Source organism: Myxocyprinus asiaticus, chromosome 1, assembly GCF_019703515.2.
Source record: "Myxocyprinus asiaticus isolate MX2 ecotype Aquarium Trade chromosome 1, UBuf_Myxa_2, whole genome shotgun sequence".
NCBI lineage: Eukaryota > Metazoa > Chordata > Actinopteri > Cypriniformes > Catostomidae > Myxocyprinus > Myxocyprinus asiaticus.
Genome location: NC_059344.1, coordinates 48164721 through 48187401, shown reverse-complemented (window position 1 = coordinate 48187401; position 22681 = coordinate 48164721). Strand labels below are relative to the sequence as shown.

Genomic DNA, 22681 nt, shown 5'->3' with positions numbered 1-22681 from the left:
TATTGTGAGAAGCGTGTGGAAGGCTACATTAAACGTTTGACCCAAGTTAAACAATTCAAAGGCAATGCTACCAAATGCTAACAAAGTGTATGTAAACTTCTGACCCACTGGGAATGTGATGAAAGAAATAAAAGCTGAAATATATTATTCTCTCTACTATTATTCTGACATTTCACATTCTTAAAGTAGTGATCCTAACTGACCTAAGACAGGGAATGTTTTCTAAAAGTAAATGACAGGAATTTAAATTTATTTGGCTAAGGTGTATGTAAACTTCTGACTTCAACTGTAGATTATGGGGACCAGCATACAGTTAAACCTGAAAAAAATCTATATTGTGGGAACAAGCCCACTAAATAGCAATAACAGACTAAATAATTCTTAATCAAAATGTAAAAATGCAAAAAATGTTTCTGTGAGGGTTGGATTTAATAGGGGTACGTGTAGTGTTAGGGGTTAGAAATTATTATTAGCACAGTGTAAAAGCTAAATATTGTAAAACCTGAAATCACCTACATTCTGGGGACTAGACAATGTCCCCATGAAGAAAAGTGGTTTAATAAATAATGTCTCAATAAAAATGTAATAATGCAAAAAAGGTTTTTGTGGGGGTTTGGTTTAGGGGTTAAGTTGGGGGAGATAAATATCATTAATTCAGTATAACAACACTGTAAAAGTCCCCATTTTGAAAACAAATGTGCCATGGCTGCTCAGCAAGTGGGCACAGAAGAACTTGGACAGAGTCAGAACACACATGGCAGAGTGCTGGAGACAAGAGACTAACACCTGCTGCTATGTCTCATCATTACTTGATGAGCTCCTAACACACAAATACAGATGCACATGCAGGAAGCCAATACATCACACTATGGCAAACATCCATAAAGATACTCAAACTGTAGCATGTAACCAATCCTTTTGCGCACACCCAATCACAACAAGCAAACAAACAAGCACACCTACATGTTTAAATGTGCCGTTATTGGGCAGATTTTGACACCTCTCCAATACATTGGTCTCTCACCTGCAGTGGTTTCCAAACCCCAGCTGTGAGAACATGAGCACTGTCTGCTTTCATTCATTTGCCGTTGTGTTGTGTGACTGTACCCACAAGTGCAGTTTTATTAACATGAATCAACACACCATCTGCAACTTGAAATCACACCAAAATTGAGCATAATAAATGATGTTAAATCCATTAACAAAGGAAGAGGTGGAAAGTTGTTTGTCTAGGACATGTTGAATTATACACTGTTTAATATTGCAGTGTTCTTAATTAAATTTAAATTGCATAGAAAAAATTTAGATTGCAAGGTTTTCTATGACACACATGCACACAAACACACTCTGTCTCCTTCTCTCCTATTTGCTCTGTCAATATCCGGGATTAGTCATTTATTTTCCCTCTCTGGTCAAAGCCAATATAGAAATGAAATCTCTTTCCTGACTAAAGCCCTGCATGTCATCAATTGAAATCGAGTACTCAGAAGAACATCAATGTCATTAATGTCAGTGACTTGTAGCCATTTAACCTTGTAATTTTATGCCATACCCAAGCTGAAATCTTTCTCTCCAGGGAAATTAATCACTCGATAATCACTCTTGTTGGCCAGAAAGATGCTATTACAGTCGAGATGATTGTTAAACATGGAAACTCAATGAAAAAGGGTACTGAAGTGAAGCAGTTTTCTCTTTTATAATGAGAAATGATGCAGAGATGCCTTACTCATATTTGTGCGAATAATCAGATGTATGTGCTTGTTTTTGTTTTTATTGGATCTTTAAAATCATAACTGATACCTGGTATGTTGCCCCGTCTTTGTTTATTTGTCTGGCTGTAAATGTTCACTCTGTATTAGAGTTGGATTTAACTCATTTGGGTTCAGACAGGATTACTGGGGTTTGTTGATGAGATAAAGTCTCCATTATTCTGTTATCACTAGTGATGTTTGGCAGGGATCTGACATGCAGGTAAATGTTGTGTATTTTGATTTCCCTCCTGACTGTCTGTGCCAGCCCGGCTTTAGATCTGTCACAGCTAAATGAGCGTGTTTGTGTATGTACAGACATAGCGATTAGTTTAAGGTTAAAATACTGTTTTCTAAAATTCAAAATGCGAAAAGTTTTCTTTTTGGGGATGGGTTAGGGCAGTGGTTCCCAAACTTTTTACAGTTTGAACAGTTCAAACATTCAACATCCTTTCGCGTACCCCCTCTCTAACACATAGATAAAATTCACACAAGGTAATTTGAAAATATGTCTGTTTAACACAATTATCTTTTTAAAACAACTCCCTTATATTAAACATGTTGTATTTTTACATGTTTTGTACATGTTATATTAATTATATACATACTGAATAAATGGCTTACCGATTAAGATGGGAATGCTAGATATAATATAACTGCATAACTTTAAATCTACCCCCTCGTTGCATCACGGTATTCAAGATTAGCGTTCGGTTCTGTGCCTGGAATTGCGCATCATTTCAGGTACGACATTGCTGGCCGAATTCAAGCATTGTGGGTATGTATCTGTGCAATTGCGCGGTCAGCTCAAGGTGCTTTTTTATGTCACATTTGACACTGTTAGCAAGGTTGAGCTCATTTGCTGAAAAAACATCATGCAACAATGTAAAAACAGGTCTCTAGCATGCGAGCAAATGTGAGTGAAAATTACTGCATGTGAATGTGGAAAATTATTTGGTGGCGCTGAATGTCTGACACCTGTCACCAAAGCTTTTGAACTTATACCATCAGAATCAAAACTCCCTATGCATCTAACCTTAAATGCAAATTATGTTTTAATTGAGGATGACTGACATGTGCGAATCTGGTAAAACAGTGAAGTATTTTACTTGCTATCACTAAGCAACATCACCTAGCAGTGTGCTGGGCTGGCGAAAAAAGATACTTGTGTGACGCACGACGCATGAGTAGCCGCAAAAGATAGGGTTATTTCATTGCATATTTTTCTGACCTTTATGACACAACCGTTTTGGTGTTCTACACTAGAGGGCACACAAAATTATTTTTGCCAGTGAGAAATACATGAACTGGGTTTGAATGTTATTTTAGACTGTGATGAAATTGAAAGAACGGTAAATCTCAATGTTATTTGAGTACCCCCAGTGTCACCTCATGTACTCCAGTTTGGGAAACACTGGGTTAGGGTTATTGTAATTATATTTAGCCTTATAAAAAGTCAATAGAGGTCTATGGTATGTCCATAGGTACTAAATGTCCCCACAAGGTTAAAACGTGAAATCAGATACATTGTACGGACCAGCCAACATTTCCCACTAGGAAAACTGGTTAATAAACAAACTAAATAATGTCTTAGTGAAAATGTAAAAAAGGTTATTTGAGGGTTACGTTTAGCGGGATAGGCTTTGATGTTAGAAAACATCAATGGCCCAGTATAAACACAATAGAAGTCATTGTTCTGTGCCATTCTTCAATGGAAAAACTTGTTCTTGAGGCCCTCAGCCCTCCAACACACACATACTTTATTTGCTCAGAGGTCTGTCATTGTTCCTTATTTGTTCGGCTTACCACTGACTCATTTAGAAAAGGTCTTGTTATTCTAAGGGCTAATTTTGGAGGAGTGTATCCCATTATTAACATCTGACAAAGCAGCTCTGACAAGGGCCAAGAATTGCCTGTGGGATAAATCAATCCGATTGTACAGTCCAATCAGTTTTAATCTTTCTGATTGTTAAGCATTTTTTTTTTTTTTTTTTACCTCCTTTGTGCTCACTTGCAGCAGACATTTAATTTTGGTCTCGGCACAGAAAATGCTTCATAAGCAGTTTGCTCATTCCAAGTTGGCAGGGACAAATAATACAGCTGAGACTAGTTGGTCAGCTAGCACAGAGAATAATCAAAGGTTCTGCCAGTAGCAGAAACAAGCACCCTGCCATTAAAGCCAATGAGATGGGCAATGTGCCATGAATGATCAGGGAGAACTCCTTTAAACAATCCAGACCTCTCTCTCTGTAATTCACCAAAGTAGAACTTAAAGCCGTCTGCTAAATGTAGAAGAAAAAAAGGAGAAAGAATGAGAGAGAAAATGCTAGGAGAGGGTTGCCATTACAGAGATTGATAAGGCAGTCAGCGAGACTTAGATTAAAGAAGGAAATATTTCATTATTTATTTAGTTTTTCTTACTCTGTTGCAGAGGTCCAGGTGATGGACCTTTGAAGAACTAGGCCTTTGAGGGTGATGCATTGACATTTTTTTTCTCTCTCCCTTGCTACCTTTGCTTGAGTTGCCCATGTTGTGGATTTGGAGGGACATAAAAGATGAGAAGAAAGTGCTGAAAGACTGCCGCCGCATGGTTGGAGAGATAGTGTATGTTTGTACCAGAGTGATGGATCCCAAAGAAAGATCTTTTTGTGCGTGTGTGTGTGTGTGTATGCAGTGTCTGGAAGCCAGTGTTACTGCTCTCAGATCTAAATCCATTTGGGTTAGGTTTGAATAAGGTTTGAATCAGATTTAAAACCTGCTTACATGCTTGAAATTAGTTATATAGACAAATATAAACTGTGCCTTTTGTGAATTTCTTTAAATATTTTTTTTTTTCTAATGCATGAGTTTTACCAAGCTTTAATCTGGTCAAAGGCTTATTTGAAAAAGCTAAAATTCTCCACTCTTTTCACTGAGATTCCTTGTTTAACAATTATCATTCTGTAATAGCATCAGTCTGATCTCATGAAAATTACGTGACTAAGGCAACATTTTTGAAAAATGATATTACGTAGTTCATTATACGTTTGCTTGCAAATGAGGGCTCTAAAAGTGAGTTTAATGTTTTGCCAAAAAGTTGTGGTTTTTAAGGTTAATGCTCTGTGGAGTTTCAAAAGAATAAAACCTACCTCCCTAACCTAAATCTTTAACCAAAAACTAACCAATATTGTCATATTAAGCAATTGTGAAATTGTATTTTTTTCCTGTTTAAAAAAAAATGAACAAAACCGATGTTCCTGCCCTAAATGCTACACCTAAACCTAAACGATAGTGTCATAAAAGCAAATGTGAGATGAAAAACGCAATAGCTGAAGTAGCCATGTCATTTCATGGCGGTTATATTTTGGGCTCACTTGCCAACTTGTGTGCTTTGCTGGTCTCAAACCCTGGTCTTCTGGGTTCAAAGTCCAATGCTCTATCAGTTGTGACACTGGGCAAGTTAATCACACTTGAGAAAGCTTGAATATGTAGTTAATTATGTAATGCAAGTGTCAAAATACTGTATATCATCTTTCAAATCATGTGTTATAGTAAGAGTGTTTCGATGTAATAAGCAAGTATTGTGTGGGGAACAGAGCAAGTAAATAAGTGTTTATGAACTGTTAATCTGCTGTGTGAAATTTGTGTGAAAGTGAATAACACTAATTGCTGTTGTAGCACCTCTAGGTTTTATTTCACCAGAAAATTGCAGCAATACATAGAAGTATTTAGCAAAAATGTAGAATATAGCATCTTACAAAAAAAAAAAAAAACAAAAAAAAGGATTACCCAAGAATCTCAAAGTTTTCATATGTTTAACATTTTTATGGTCACCACATACTTCCCATTCTTCCATTTGTGTTACTTTATAGTTTGATGACTTTACTATTCTTACAAAATCTGGACAATTGTAATAATAAAGAAAGCATTGTTGTGTCTAAGCTTTTGACTGGTATTGTCCTCCTGTAAGAAGGCAGAGCAGGGTATCAAGGATTGCAAAGGTTTTCATCCATTTATCCAAACATATATTTACACCAAAACATTTCCCTTCTGTTTATAACACCTCTGCTTCTATGATTGCTTCTCATAATTAGCTTGTTACAGTAGTCCATTCGCTGAGATTATAAATGATAGATGATTGCGTCATAATGGGATTGCGACTCACTTGACCACTGTACAAGGTTAGACTCTGAACAGGTGCATGATGGAAGATTTCATGCAGTGTTGGCTTCTGCAATATAATTTTTATTAGTGTGCGATTATCCGTATTAGCTAGGCCAATATTCCCACTGATAATGAACTCTAAATATTTCTGGTGCTCCCACAAAGCAACATGAGACAGATTTTCCCAAACCACCAAGAGAGTACAGAGCCTAAAACACAAGGACATGTCAACACATTGGTGAAGGACTGTTTGCCTACTAAGTAGTAGTATTCACCTCCTTTGAATAATACACTCTCAAAATCCAATTTTGGACCATTAATGCACAAATCATGATGCATGACCTTATGACCTCATCATCAAGACTAAATGGCTATTTAGACCGAATGCATTCTTGCATTAAAAAGACCTAGATGAAGCACAACGAATGGAAAAGAAGGTAGCTGTCTTGAGACACTTTTTAAGTTGAAGTTCTTTTAACTTGACACAATGACTTCTTTGAAACATGGCGCTCCTGTGCAAGATACTGAAAAAATGAAACAAAAAAAACAAGACATCCATCTAGCTCATGTTTACATAGAAAAACCGGACCCAGTTTAGTTGTCTTTAACTACTTTAACTGTACTTAAAGGAATATTCAGGGTTCAATAAAAGTTAAGCTCAGTTGACAGCATTTGTGGCATAATGCTGATTACCACAAACATTTATTTTGAATCGTCCATCCTTTTCTTTAAAAAAAAAAAAAAAACAGTGAGTCACTAATAATGGGAGTGAATGGGGCCAATTTTTGGAGGGATTAACAGCAGAAATTTGAAACTAATAGTTTTATAAAAGCACTTACATTAATTCTTCTGTTAAAACTCATGTATTATTTGAGCTGTAAAGTTGTGTAAATCGTCGTTTTTACAGTCATTTTAAGGTTTTAGAGTTTGTTCACATCGTCATGGCAATGAAGTTGTAAAATTGCCTATAACTTTATACAGAAAAAGTTAGTAAGTGAATTTATCACACTAACATCATGTTAACATGCTTGTGTACTTTTGAAAAAGTTAGCATTTTAACATTCAAAAATTGGTCCCCATTCACTTCCATTATAAGTGCCTCACTATAATCCAGATTTCTGCTTTTTTTTTAAAGAAAAGGTGGGGCAAGTCAAAACTTATTTTTGTGGTAATCAATATTATGCCACAAATGCTGTTCCTTTAAGTATTTGATATAATGTACTTATGATGTACAGTACATCCGTGTTGTTGCGTTGTACTATAATTTTAAGTACCTACATTTAATTACATCTGTAGTTACAATGTTAACCTTACCCCTAAACCTAACCCTACCCTAGCCTTTACTGTAAACACTAACCCTAACCCCTAATCCTATTCCTAAACCTACCTGTACCTCAACTTCAGTAGCAGCAAATGTGAATCTTGTGAAAATGTTGCCAAACATCATGTAGCTACACATTAAATACATTGTATGTATTTTAATGTTAGTACATAGTAGTTAAATACACATAATATAAAGTGGGACCCAAAAACAATCTAAAAACGGCACAGATGGATGCAAAAACAAGTTTGGTGTGAATGGCCACTAATGCAATTACTGTATTGTTCACTGTATTGAACTCTGCTGAAATAACTGCAGCCCTTGTTCTGAGGGCAGGCACTTACAGTGGAAAATTTCTGTGAACCATTGTTATCTTGTTTATTTTCTACTTGCCAAAAAGTGATTAATGGGTTAACAACTTAATGAAAGTGGTGGGATGCTAATTAGACATGAACAGGCAAGATAATACCATACAACATCATGTTGCTGGCACAGACTAGCCAGAGGCTTTTAATGTCAATGTCTTCTTGTGTTTTACTCTGTGACCTCATGCTGCTGGAAATTTGGTGAGGAACTGCAATATTTCTAATCCTTTTGTCTCTCTCTCTCTCTCTCTCTACAGGTGGAGAGAGAAATAGCTATTCTGAAGCTCATAGAACACCCTCATGTTTTGAAGTTGCACGATGTCTATGAAAATAAGAAATATTTGTAAGTATAAAACAAGTTTGTTAATGCATAATCACTGCACCATACAATGCATGATTTCAGTGTCTAGCAGTGAGTGGCTGACTCTGGTAAATGCTATCTATATGGAAGAGTAGACATGTTGATATCATTGGAAATGTGTGCTCTCTCTCTATATATCTCTCTCTGTCTTGCTGATGTGCTCCAGTAGCAGGGCTTAATGTAGTTTTCAATAATTGATAAAGGAGCCACCATGGAAGCAGCCGAGAAATGTGTTTTCTTAATATTCTGATGACATAGATGTATGGCCCACATGGTCATAAGGAATTTGCCTACGAACATTTTTACACACACAAATCAAGTATGAATCCATCCTTAATTTAAATAGCGCTGACGGGTAATCGCATGAGAAAATCCTTTAATCGACTAATAAATCAGACGTCTGGTGTGTCAGTGAGTGTGTTTGTGTGTGTGTTCAAATATGACTGTGTGTAAATGAGAGCGCACATGTATCTCATGAATACATGAGTGCACGAGTATGAAATAAATGTGTTTGCCCATCAGACAAGCGGAATAGCAGGACACACATTTACACATTCACTCAAATATATATTGGTATGGCGGTAGCTCAGAGGATAAGGATAGGGCAAACATCACAAATTCACTTTCAGGTTGGGCTGATCTGGGAACTGGAGAAGTACTAACAAATAGGCTGAAATGATTAGTTGATGTTATCGACAACATCGACAATAAAAAATTGTCTACAAAAATGGTTGTTGTCGAACAGTCGTTTGATCTCATTTAACGTAACATGAGATTACATTAAACTCTAATGATGATGCGTGAGAGCAGCACTGCAGTTCTTGTCTGATTGAGGAGAGGAAGAATTACACAGCTCACAGTCCAGATGCACTCTAAACTTTCCAAACCGCTTCAGGTGATGTAGATCGCAAAGTATGAGGGAATTATAATGCAAAAATACAAAATAAGTAAATACAGAAGCACTCTCGTTGTGGAATAAATGGAGCCAGAGCTGCCGCTCCGCTGAAGCAAAACTTGCGTGTCGAGCGTCTTTAAAGGAAACACCCCGGCATTACATCTTAAATGCAGTTATATTTAATGCGTTATAGCTTTAATAAAGTTCAAATAATACGGGAGCAGGTCATGTAAATAACTACAAACTCCAAAACTGGAGGGGCCTGTGCGGTCAGTGCCTCTTCTATGAGTTGCGTGATTGTCCCGATCTAAGGGGGAGAGATTGAAACTGCACCTGGCTGATGCTCACTTTGTCATAGGGACGCTCGTCTCTCAAGCGCGCATGCTTAATGCAGCTAGATTATAACATGATGGCTCACAACTTATTGAATCATAATATATGTGTCACTGTGCATTTCTTATCGTGAAGGAAACGCAGTTTTATTAATATGAGAGAGTTTGTTTTTTGTGAGTTAAAGATGGATTGAAGTGAGCAGAAAGGTGAGAGAGGTAGTCTTCGCACCATTATACACAACAACAAAATATGTTTTTGATTTGTATTTGTTTTGGCTTTTTTTCCAATATAAATATCTAAAACTCATTTAAAACAACATACATTAACTTTAGCAGCTATACTGCAGAAGAAAAAATTGTTATCTGAGAATGTTGAATATAATATTAAAAATACAAATATTTTAAAATATCTAAAAATCCTTTAAAAAAAAAATAAAAGGTGCATTCACCTGAGAAGAAGGATATAAGATATTTAGACTTGCTTTTAGAGATTAGATCTTGAATATAAGTATATTTTCTTTACTGCACTCGCAGAAGTATAACCAAGTGAAAAATACACTTATATTCAAGATACATTCTCTTAAAGCAAGTCTAAATATCTTATATGTTGCTTCTCAAGTAAATGTATATTATTTTAATGATTTTTAGACATTTTAAATGACAAGACAAAAACACTTGATAACAATATTTATTTTTTTGAAGTGAATTTCTTTACTGAATTAAACTTAATAAAAAGTATTCTCTCCCCAGAGGTATTTTTAAAAGATTATTTTTTCCTCTTTATTGTTAGTAAGCACATTTAATACAACCTTTTAAGTCGGGGCACTAGCTGAATAATCAGTTAAGAGCTAATGATTAATCGTTCCAATAATCGCCGAATAGTCGAATAATTGTTCTAATAATAGTTAGATTAATCGATTATCAAAATACTCATTAGTTGCAGCCCTACTAACAAATATTTGCACTTTATTGAGCCTTTGAGGGACGTTCACAACACCAAGTTTTATTCAAAGTATTGTCCATTTAATTAGTATAAAATAGGTTACTGAGGATGAAAGTATGAACTAAATGACATTATTCACTTCTGAACTTTTATCAACTGCTCTTACAAATGAAACATTGTTTCATGTCTTAAGAAATGTGAATTAATGCAAGGTTATTCGTCAACTGGATGAAAAAACAAAACAAAACAGATAAGCAGTGTCCAAAAATAACATTTTGGAGTGAAATGAGAAAAATGAATGGCCATAAATATTTCTTACCCACAATATTCAGCATTTTATTCATTATGGAATAATTTAGTTGTCTTTACCTTTTATAAACAGCACAGATCATTTTAACTCATATGAGATATGCCTTTTGTATGTGTCTTTGTTTCTTTGTTTCTAAGTGAAGAGCAACCTGGCACAAAAACATGAAGTCACATTATGATTTTATTTCTCATATTTTCATTTTGGTGGCTTAATGCAAGAAATATTGCACATATTTGTCGCCACATGGAGTTCAGGAGTAAAACAACTTTAAACACCCTACATAATGTAAACTTCAAAGTATTTGCTATTCACAACAGATGTTTTCTTTAGCAGATTGTTAGAATGTCAATCTAAATACCTTGTATGTTAGCGAGGGTCAAACTATCATTCTTACAATTCAACTTAAACCACGTAATTGAGACAATTCTAATAAAGATACCTGCCAGCTGGTTAGTAACTCAGATTTTACTGGCTTTATTTAATTTTGGACCCTGGATGGAAGTATAATCTCACAGTGTGTGAGTTTCACAGCTATAGTATGTCAGGATTTCTTAGTTCCACTTCCTGTTTTCCCACAGATATTTGGTTCTAGAGCATGTGTCAGGTGGAGAGCTCTTTGACTACCTGGTGAAGAAAGGCAGGTTAACACCCAAAGAGGCCAGGAAGTTCTTCAGACAGATCATCTCTGCGCTGGACTTCTGCCACAGTCACTCTATATGGTAAGATTTGTGAACGTTTGTGTTCCTCGTCAGTCCACAGAGAATCAAAATCCTTCATATTGAGCATTCACAGCTTGGCAGGCTCTCATTAGTTGTTCAAGAAAGTCAAATGTGCTGGTTTTGTACCCTCTAAAATTAGTTTTTCTTTTGCCTGTTTTCATACATCATGTATAGCCATGAGCTGTTGTTGTCCAGTGTGTCGTACTGCTTTGGTTTAATTTGATATGTATGGTGAAAGCCACCTCAAGTGCAGCATTTTCCAGTCATTATAAAGCATTGCTGTGAAAACTAAAATCATATTGAGATATTACTATTTTGCAAAAGAAATCTCTAACCACACACACACACACTCTTTCTGGGTCAAAGATTGATAGCTCCCCTCCAGTACAGCTGAGGAAAAGTAGAGGTTTTATCACTGAGTGTATCCTCCAGCCTCTTTCCTCTCCACGTTTTTGAGATATTGATGAAAAATTTTCTCAAATGTTATTTTTAGATTTTCTCTCCATCTTTTCTGACTTCAGAGCCAAGAGGGGTTCAATTAACCTCACAACAGCAGGAAATAATAAAGGTTTTGGCCTTCTAACACTGAGTTACATGTTATCATACTTAGATTTATGTTAGAATAATGTAATTAACCTGTCTGTTGTCTTCAGGTCATATTTGACCCATTTTCTTTTTTTTTTTTTTTTGGTAAAGAATATACCATACTATAAATACCACATTGTTTTTGGTATTGCAACTAGGCTTTGTGATATTGTCTAAATACACACTATAAAAGATCATTTTAATTTAATGTAATTTTAAGAAGTGCTCCATCTGTGGTCTTTAAATTTGACCTTTTACAATGTTTTTTTTTTTTTTTAATCTGTTAATTAAATTTGATATTTTACATTCTCTAAGATTATCCCTTGACTCATACTGTTCTCTATCCAACTTAATTAGTATTACTCTACATAACTGCATAAATTATGTATCAGAGAGCAGGGACAAACCAGACAGTTGGATGGAAAGCTACTGTATGTTTTTCATTGTAGTCCTAAATGTACTTTCATTTTAAATGAAGTTCACTCTAACTAACTAAAATTGTAAGAGCTATTGCTGAAGCTGCTAATGTTTCTGTTTGAATGACCTCCTTTTGCATTTCAGTCATTCTCACGACCATATCCTCTTCATATGCTTATGTGCTAATGCACTGAAGGGACAGCCATTAACACAATATTTGCATCTGTTTACCATGCGCTTCAGCAGGCGCACAGCCTAATGAAGAATGCTGCATGCTTCCAGCACAGCTCAACTAGCTAATGGATGGTTTTGAAGGCCTCTTTCGATAGCTGATGGAAAGCAGTGAATAAACAGCATGGCAGGGAGGCGTCACTTGTTCTCTCCTCTGCTCGTTCACAGCCATTTTCCTCTCTGGAAAAGTTTTAAAGCTCAACTCAGCTAATGTGCTGGGCTGATAGCCTTCTGCTATCACTGCATTCATAGGGATAAAATTATTGTTTTCTGGCCTCAGTGTGAGGAAAGGCAGAAAGGATAAAGTCTGGCAGAGTCTGGATAGGACTGTCAGACTTATGAGAAACAAGCTAGTCAAATTCATCAGGCATTACCCTGCTGTCAGGTACACAAGGTCGTTAGAGGGAGTAGAAAAGAGATGATGAGAGTGACAAAGTGATTAGCCAAGTTTTAGAGTTGCCAGGTTAGAAAGAGTTTCGGGTTCTTTCTAAGACAAATAAGGGATACTCTTTGTTGCTTATATACCACATTTACCATTTGAGATTTAAGTAAACCATCGGTGGCAGTTGACAATTGACCGCATTGTAAACAAAAACGAAACGCCACACAATATGTCAAGTCAAGTCAAATTTATTTGTATAGCGCTTTTCACAAAGCAGCTGTACATGAAATTATGCTATAACAGAAAATGAATGAATATAATGCCATTATTAGTTATTTATGTTTAGATCTATTAGTGGTTAAAATTAGTAAACTAAGTAAGTGTTGTGGGTCAGTGATTAAACAAAATGATTTTGTATGATCTATAAGTTTGTGTTAAAGTCCTTGAAGTCATCCCAAATTAACTGAGGAAATACACGTAGATGCATTGTCCTTTTGATTTTGGCAGATGAAGGCATTTGTTAGTGGTTCATTCATTTTCTATGTAGTTTAAGAGAGTGTTGTCCCTCCTTTGACCAAGTTGATAAAGGTATCATTCAGTGAGGAGCATAGCAGTCCGGCTGGAAGCTTATGGTAGGCAATTTGGTGAACTCCATCCTGAGCCCGTGCTTCATACAGTGGCTCATGAAGAATCCCATGTCTTTGAGTTTGCATCCTCTGTGAAGCCTATCTTAGTAGACTGAAATGAAGTCTGGCTCGCACATGCTGCAGTTGGTCATCATCACTCAGTGACACTGTGGGAATCGGACATTAGGCAGGACAAGAGATAGATCTGGAACCTCAGAATATAATCCAGAGTTTTAGACAGGGAATAACATTAGTGTAGATGCCATTCACTTTAAAGCAGGGTTAAAGAATAAGATAAATGTTTTTGGTTCCTGCAGACCTAACTAAAGCAGCATAACTATGAATTGAAGGTGTATGCGTATATATGTATATGTGAATAAAAGCGTATGTATGTTTATAAACAAAGAGTAATGGAATAAAGTGCTAAAATGCATTTGAGATGCATTCACTACCATTTTGACTTACCAACATACAACTTAAGTGCAGTTGTTGTAAATAAATAAATTTTAATGTCACACTAAAATGTCACACAATGTGTCCATGGTACGTAGCAGCAGCCAATGGTGATATTTACCAATTTGGTTTCCGTTTAAACCTGTAATTTTTAGCATTGACACTTAAATGTGAAATTGATTTAAATGCAATAGCCTAAGTATCGAAACTATCTATACTGTAAATTGTAAGGTGCTTAAATATGGGACAAATAGCATCCGGTATGGATTAATACAGAACGCAGTTTTGTTCCCTTAAATATGGGACGATTCCGTATGATACAGTATGGTTAGCAACTATACACATGTTTAAGTAACTGGGGCGTGGAGCTAACATAAAATAATGCAAGAGCCTCACTTGTGCAGTGAGGCATGAATAGCATCAATAGCATACAGCAGAGCATGCTTCTATATTTGATGGGGAAATTGATCGTTTTCTGGTATGCCTTTAATTAGGACTATTATTTACATGCAATAGCAGCAAGACATTTAGACAGGCTGTTTTGGCCTCTCTAAATTTTTAAAGTGTTGGGTGACCATCTACAAAGGGCTAGGAAAGATTTGATGATTGGGTTAATCAGCTTGTGAAGCTTTATTTACTGCTCCAGTGTATATTAAATGTTAAACTAAAATTTGCAATGCAGTCATGAATAGTGTAACTAGGATTTGGAAAACATCAGAGAAGAAAGTACTGAGCACTAAACTTTAGCAAAGACACTTGTTTAATTGTGCCCATACTGTACCCTACACATACTGTATTTGAAATAAGCATTCTTGTCTATTAAAATAAATGTCTGTGCTTTGTTCAGTACTGTTTAGAAGAATAAATGCACACATGATTTGTGATCACTTCTGAAGCATTTATAGAGACATTAGTGCACAATATTAAACTTGTAGTGGTAAGGCTAGTTTTCTCCTCGAGGAGGGATTGTGTGTATTGGTTCCATGAACTGCTGCTGGTCAGGAAGCATAATGACCGTCCAGTCCACATGACTCCCTACCTAAAGTGTCAGTGTGAGCAGAAGGTCAGCTGGACATCTCAGTTTCCACAAACCACTGAACTGTTAATTGCCATGTGCACCATAACTGGAGGACAAGAGCCCAATGTTTTGGGTTTTTAAGCGTGTTGTGGAAAACTTAAAAAAATGTGAAATACAAAAAATAAATAAATAATACCTATTTGTGTTTTTTTTGTTAGATTGTTCTCTCACATGGTAGGGTTAGACAGATTTAGTGGCTTGTGCATTATAGCTGGCATGTTTTGTTCACTTGTTGTACAGTATATTGCTATACAGAACAATGCCGGCAGTTACTGAGTCCGTATACATGCACACCATAACTCCCAAAAATCTGATTATTAAAAAAAACGTCAAACCGCATTTACTTAAGAATCGAAATAATTGAGTTATTCTCTGCTTTTGACGTCAGATAGTGAAGAGGCATGCACACAACATATGTGTATATTGGATAAGCCAGAAAGAATGCCGGTAAATGTGTTTGCATGCAACAGGAAATCAGTGTAATGGGCAAAAAATCTACGCATGTCAATCGGTTTCTTTTTATGCCATTTATGACCTTACACTAATGAAGGAAAGTCGTTTAATGCATTTACATGACCAAACACATTGTTGGCTTATTTAGCATAATCTGTGTAAATCGCACATGTAAATGCACTCACTGTCTGTTTCCGGCCAATACAATGCAAAAGCAAAAAAGACTGAGGCTACAGTGGGTGCTTGAAGCTGCTCATTTCCTATTGATGCCATATAAGGGGCCGTTCAGACCGAACGCGTTATTGCACTACAAAAGCTAGACTCAGTGCAACAAACATCACTGAACGCAGGTGTCTAGTGATGGGTTTTTTAAATAGATGTTCTTATAACTTGACACAGCCTCTAAAAAACTCAGAGCTTCTGTGCTAGACACTGAAATAATGAGATGCAGCACAATGGTCAAAGACACCTGTCTAGCTCATGTTTACAAATCGAAAACAATTGAAAAACAGTGCAGACAGACACAAGAATGCATTCGGTGTGAACGGCCAATAACTCTGTGCATTTATAATTAGAAATAACACATAATGCTTGCCCTAAATTTGAGCCCGAGAAGCAAAATGGTTCAACAGTTTACTTCAGAAATTACATACTGTTATCTACTGTATGGTGTTTTAGCAAGTTTATGTAGCAAATTTAAAGGCTTGAATGTTTGGTGTCTGGTTAATGTGTTTAAACAAGCAGATGGAATTATTTTGTAAAGATGTATATGATTCTGCCTGAGCAATACTTGCAGTCCCTGATACCCTGGGATCAATCAGTCAGTCCTGCTTTACCCAGTCAGTCTCTAGCTGGCAGCTAATCAGAAGAGGCTCTCAATAAGCACACACTGGTAATGACTGGGATCCCCAGATTGTCTTTCCATTACTGAGAGTTCCTCCTTCTCCTTGGTTGCCTTGGCATGGGAAAGATGAATCAATCTCTGGGTAAAAAAACAGTAAAAAACTTTATTGTTGGTTTGGGTTTAACCTTTGCAATAACTTGGTTATCACTGGGTGAGGAAATACCTGCTCTTTTATAGCTTTTGCTTCCTGCAATCACATAACTTTTAGTGGACCTCATCTATGCTCGATGCTAGTCAGTTGTTTGAACTCCAAAATGTGGAGCCTTTTATAGATGAAAATGTGTGCAATTTATTGTCTACACACACTACAGGTAATGTGGTTAATGTGTTGACTTAATAGAGCATGCAATTCAACTAAAGCAAGTTGAAAACAATGCCAGTTGCCAACTGAAAAATCCATAGCTAAATCACAGGAGGCAAAAAGAACTCTGAGAGTTCTCATCTCTTGATCAGGTAATTACTTGCTTGAGCAAATGTTTTCATTTCACCAGTATTCCCTTTGGTTGCAGATGGTTGATGAGTTCCAAGAAAGGTTGTGGTTGCATCAGTGGAGTTACAGTTATTGTGGCAAAAGAAGGGAAACAGTATTTCTGCTTCAAGTCACGTTTCTATCCCACCAACAATTATTGGCCAGTTGTTGTTGCCAAACCATTCCAAACAATGAGCTTCAATAAATGCTCATTGGCTCACAGGTCACGATCAGCCATCTTTTGAAAAGATAGTTGAAGTGTACAAGCTTTTTTTGATCTCCTGGTCTTAAAATGATCTTGTGTTCCTCGATCACTTACCCGGTCTGGATGAAAGAGTCTTCACTTCTTGACACTGGCACAGAAAGCTCTACAGAATTGTATCTACAGATCAGAGGATTTCACAATGATACAAGTAATCAAGATGTTTCCAGTGACATCTGATCAAGAGATTTGGGGCTGAGTCTGATGCTGGCAGCTTCTCTGTTTTCTTAAACAAGAAATAAGATATGTAGATAAACAATACGATGCAATGCAAATGCAATCATTATGGCAATAGAGTGAACACAAAAATATTTTTAAACCCATATGCTCATTGGAGGTGGACACCATAAACAAGTAAAAAGGAAGACTCTATAAATGTTTTGTTTATACCTAAAGCATAATGTCTCCCATGTTGTATGCAGCCACAGAGATCTGAAGCCAGAGAACTTGCTGCTGGATGAGAAGAATAACATAAGGATAGCAGACTTTGGTATGGCTTCTCTACAGGTTGGAGACAGTCTCTTAGAAACCAGCTGCGGGTGAGTCATACTCTATCCTCCTGCTACAATTACTAAGAATATACAACATGTTTGTTTGTTATAAATCAAGGGAAAGTACATCTAGGGCTGGGCAGTATGACTTAATATACCATGCAATTGTAGAAATGTGTCACTGCAATTGATATTTTGCATGGCTTTTAGTGACAGGACTGCTTCACTTTACATGAGTGACCGACAGAAAACATAGAGTAATGTGTAAATACAGAGCAGGGTGTTCCCCAGGATGTTTTGTCACGACTATAAAGTAGAGTTTAGTTGTTTACGGTTGCTAATTAATGTTGTAACTTGCTGCATTAATATAGAATTCAATTAATTTGTGGTCACAGGTGTGTGTATACAGTATATCAGCTATTAAACAACTATTAAATGACAACTTTAGCGTGGCTCATCCAATCAGAGTCAGAAATATCCCTTTTATAAGATTAGCTTAACTCTTTTTAGACTTTTGGGTTCAAACTCAAGTGTTTCATTATGTGAAGCTGTTCTGCACAGACACCAGGCTTCTGCACTGATACAGAATATTTAATTTTTGGTTTGTATCTGCAATGTTCTAAATAGAAAGAGAAAATATTCAAATAAGTTGAAGTACCTTTTATTTGTAACATATTTAATTTACTGGATTACCACAAATTTGGCATTATCACATCATTAAACTGTAAACATTTCTAATAAAAATAAGTATATGGTTATATTTACGGTTACAATTATGTAGAATTAATCATACTGTGAAGATTTTAGTCGAATCGCTCACCACTTTCTGAAACTTAAAAACAATTAATGTATGCTTATAATGATTGAGTGTAGTTTTGTTTCATTTGGCTAAATCCATTGCAGCTAATACCATTGTTAATTCTGTTCAGATCAAAATATTAATCAAAGCATTAGTTTAGGCATAGATAGATAACATCTTCTTGAGAAGATTATTATGAGAGCTTTAAAAAATTTCTGAGCCGAAAAAAGTGAAATCTCCCATTGATAACCAAAGGCACAAACGAGCCACCAGATTTATTTGCATGAATCATAAAATATGAGCATGACGACCTATGGAGCCCCTTAAGTGACCTTTGTGGAAGGTCTAATCGTGCGCACGGGGAAACGTTCGCGTTCTCACGCGTTACAATTTCCAGTGTATGAATATCTTGTTTCCATTAGCGTCAGCACCATCTCACGGAGAACACAAGTGCATGGGTGCGCATGAATTGCGACCTGACCTCACTCTGGCATTCATAGGCACTGTGAATGTGTAAGGCATGGCATGAAAGGCACTATTAGCAATTAAAAAGTAAGAGAAATGTGCCACAGAGCAGAACATATTGTGACAGAACAATATTAATCAAGACTTTAGTACTTGCCCAAGTGACCAAACCATAGCCTTGACTCCAGTCTCTACTGCTTCTCTTATTAGCAATGACTAAAATTAGTGCCAAGGCTTTGGTGCTTTCCTTTGACAGAGGCATTCTGTAATTATTGATTGTTGCTTTCCTATCTCTAAGCGCAGATATGACACTTTTTAATTAAATACATTCATCTTTAGCCCCCTTGAATGCTGTCTGCATGACACAAATATAATCTGTTTACCAGAGTTAATGAACTCCAATTGAATATGAAAGTGCCAGACCCCTCACGTGTGAACACAGCGATGCAGGAAGACCAACATGGAGCCTCTCTGTGCCAGGCATTCATTCATTTGTATTTACGCCTCATTGCTTCCCTAGTGAATGGATTGACCCAATTTTGAAATAGCTTTAGTTCTGAAAAATCTTGCAATGTTCTCAACCCAATGGTAATTTGGGGAGGCGTCATTACATAAATAGTGTCCAGGCTGTTTGGAAATCCAAACCCCCAGAACCTAGAGAAAAATAGCAAATCTTCCAAGTCAAGTGAAACTAGATTATGCCTCAATACAATGCAAAACAGATTCCCTGGTACCACTGGTCATATATGGATCATTACCCTATATCCATTAAGCTTGCAAGTTTGATAATAACATCAAAGAAAGCTGGCTTTGCTGCTTCTTTTTCTCTGAGGCATAAAAGCAAGAAACAACATAGTTCCAAGCTAACTAGCACTAAGTGAGAGTGAAAACCCTGCTAATGTGGAGAGAAAAAGAGTCAATTTCAGTGTTTTTGACTCTTTAAACAGCTCCCCTCAAGTCAGACCAACAGCACTTGAGGAATGGCAAAAAATGTCTCTCACAACCCATGAGCGGCATCTGGTCTAAATGAGTAATTTCTCTCCATCAGGGTCTTTTCACAACAACTTAATCACCCCCTGTGGCTTCCCTGATTTGTCATATCAATCCTCTCTAATGTTCACATCATAAGGGATATCCATGCCACACATACAGAAATCAGGCGTCTTTATGTTTCTTTCAGTGCTGGAACTTTGACATTGAATTTTGTTGTAGTAAAGTTTATCAGATTATTATACAAATTGAGTGCATAAAAAATAATTGGTATTATATATTGTAACGGGGTAATGTGGGCAAGGAGGAGGTGGGAACTGGCTGAACAGTCAACATAAAGTTTAATGTAAAACTCAACATAAAACAAACATAAACACACACACATGCAGGGTGGCCGCATGCATCTCTCTCTCTCGAACCGGCGTCTCCGGCCACCCTTATCTCGCTCTCCCGCTGATCAGCTGATTCAGTGCTGGTCGTGCTCCATCACGGCCCGGCCATGCCCTCCTCCTCGTCACATATATCCATATGTAGCTTCTAAACGGAAGTACTAAATAATAAAAATATGACAAAGACAAAATAATAACTGAATTTACACAAAAGATTCAGTTCAAAAGTTTGCATCCCTTTGGTTCCTAATATAGTGTGTTGCCTTCATAAGCATCAGTTAATGTTTGTTACTTTTAATTGTGTGTGACTCCCTCAATTGTTCCAAAAGTGTCAAAAGTTGAAGCACAACATCCTATAGTCACTGTTGTAAAGGAGTCAGATTAGCAGAAGGTGCTGGTAAACCAAAGAACATGCAGTACCTGGAGGTCAGTGGGCAGCTTCACTGCTCAGTACAAAGCAGGGACTCATGCACTACTATCACATAACATGCAAACAGTCATTGATCATCAAGGAACAACACACCATATTAAGAGTGAAAGGGATGTACAATTTTGTCTTGTGGAATATACTGTACACAGTCTTGTGGAATATACTGTATGTAAATATCTGTTATGTCAAGTAGTTTCATCAGGGCAGTGCTAAATCAAATGCAATTTTTATGATCCCCTTCTATTTTTATTTATTTTATTCAAATGAGAAACATCTTGCATATTCTTCAAGGTGGATGCAAACGTACACACTCAACTTTAAATCTGTCTGTACTGCATCACATTCTCATTGTGGTCTTGCGAAAAGAAATGACAATTTTTGAATATTAGGGGGTAGCATTGTAAGGTCATCATATTAATTAACTAGATGCCCAGTCAAAAGAGATATATTTCTAAAGGGTAAATCAAATACTTGTTTTGCTATATTTAATACTATTAATATTCATTTTAATAATTTAAACATTTTATATTATAGAAATACAATTGACGTGAACAAATGAGAAATGTCTTATATTCAGGCATTATTCATACAAAAGACAATAAGTAGTCAAGCTTGTGTTTTCAAAATGGGCATGAAACCTTTCAAATTACTGAGCTTGTTATTACAGTGAAAGCTTTTGCATTAGTCTGTTCATTTGTATTAAAAACCAGCAATTTGATTTCAGAAACTGCAATAATACCTCTCTCTCTTGTAGTGAATAATGGCAGTGGTGAATTTTTAAAGCAGAGAGAAAGAGAATAAACCATTAAATTAAAGTATTATCAATATACAGTATATCTACATAATGGCATAGGACACCTCCAATCAGGAAACTTGTGTTTATAGAGAAAAGTGTTTGTGTTGCACCAGTTAAATCACTGGAAAGCACCGCCTGATGATGTTCCATGCTATTGGAATATATGAACAATTTCAAATTATTACAGGTCTCTTTTATGTACTCCCAGCAGGAAGTCATTAAAATATAATGTTACATTATTGGATCTTTTTGACAGCGGCAGACATATGGTAGTTAGAAGTAAGTCTCTTTGCCCAAAAAGAAGGTAAAGGTCCTAATGCAGATCATAAGTGTCAATACCCATTGCTGGTATGTATCTACAGAATGTTTAGACGTATTAGCGCACCACAGTTTCAGATTGAGTATGCTTCATCATTAGTGTTAATTAGTGTGTTTTTCAGGATTGTACAATAATGATGATTAAATAATGTCCTCTCTTTTTTTTTTTTCATTTTTTTTTTTTTTTTTAAGATCCCCTCACTACGCCTGCCCTGAGGTTATAAGGGTAAGCATGTGCTCACAGTGTCATCTCTCATAATTATATTTCCTGTTCCCTCTGTTCTCTTCCTTTCTGCTTTTAACATCTCTCTCTCTCTATGTCAGGGCGAGAAATATGATGGCAGAAAAGCTGATGTATGGAGCTGCGGAGTCATTCTCTTTGCACTTTTAGTGGTGAGTGAAAGCTTTTTGTGGCAGAGAAAAAAAACATTTGACTACATTTTGTGTCATATAATTCAACTGTAATCTATTGCGGAGCCTTCTTCCCTTTCCATAAGACAAATTTGAACCAAAAATGATTCTTGTGCTAAAGTGTCTCTCCCAATGGAAGAAATCCCCTTGTGTCTGAATAAAAGTATATTAGGGGATATGTGGACAAATCCAGACAAGAATGTTTCAATGATGGCTAATCAGCTAAGCAAGAGTTTTAAGAGAATCAAGGTGTTATACTGTCTCTGTAGTCCAAGTTAAAAGGACTGACAGCACCAAAGCTGCACTACGGTTACTCACTCTACCTCTGAATCATCTTTATATCAGACATGAATGAGATTCATCCTTCTTAGTGTTTCATGAATCTACTTTTATCTTCTTACCGTTCGATACTTAGTACTTACAGTGGAGGGAATTAGACTATAATTTGAGTGTCTTGGTCTTGTCAAACCTTTTAAGGTTTCTGTCTGCAAAAGGAAAATGTAGTGGATGCCAGTGGTAGTGACAGACTTTATCAAGTGGTTGACAGCATAAAACCAAGCTGTTGATCAGCTTGAGAACTTTCTTATCCATGCTT

At 36.4% G+C, this 22681-nt stretch overlaps 1 protein-coding gene across 4 annotated transcripts in view; it reads left to right on the top strand.

The window, feature by feature from the left end:
- Nucleotides 1-22681, top strand: part of LOC127443375 (serine/threonine-protein kinase BRSK2-like) — a 171242-nt gene that overhangs the window by 112674 nt on the left and 35887 nt on the right. For all 4 annotated transcript variants that reach the window (XM_051701933.1, XM_051701923.1, XM_051701917.1 and 1 more), the window contains exons 3-7: nucleotides 7835-7920; nucleotides 10997-11137; nucleotides 17420-17536; nucleotides 21868-21901; nucleotides 22000-22068. In XM_051701933.1, the coding sequence (XP_051557893.1) occupies nucleotides 7835-7920; nucleotides 10997-11137; nucleotides 17420-17536; nucleotides 21868-21901; nucleotides 22000-22068 (447 nt within the window). The remainder of the gene's footprint in view (nucleotides 1-7834; nucleotides 7921-10996; nucleotides 11138-17419; nucleotides 17537-21867; nucleotides 21902-21999; nucleotides 22069-22681) is intronic.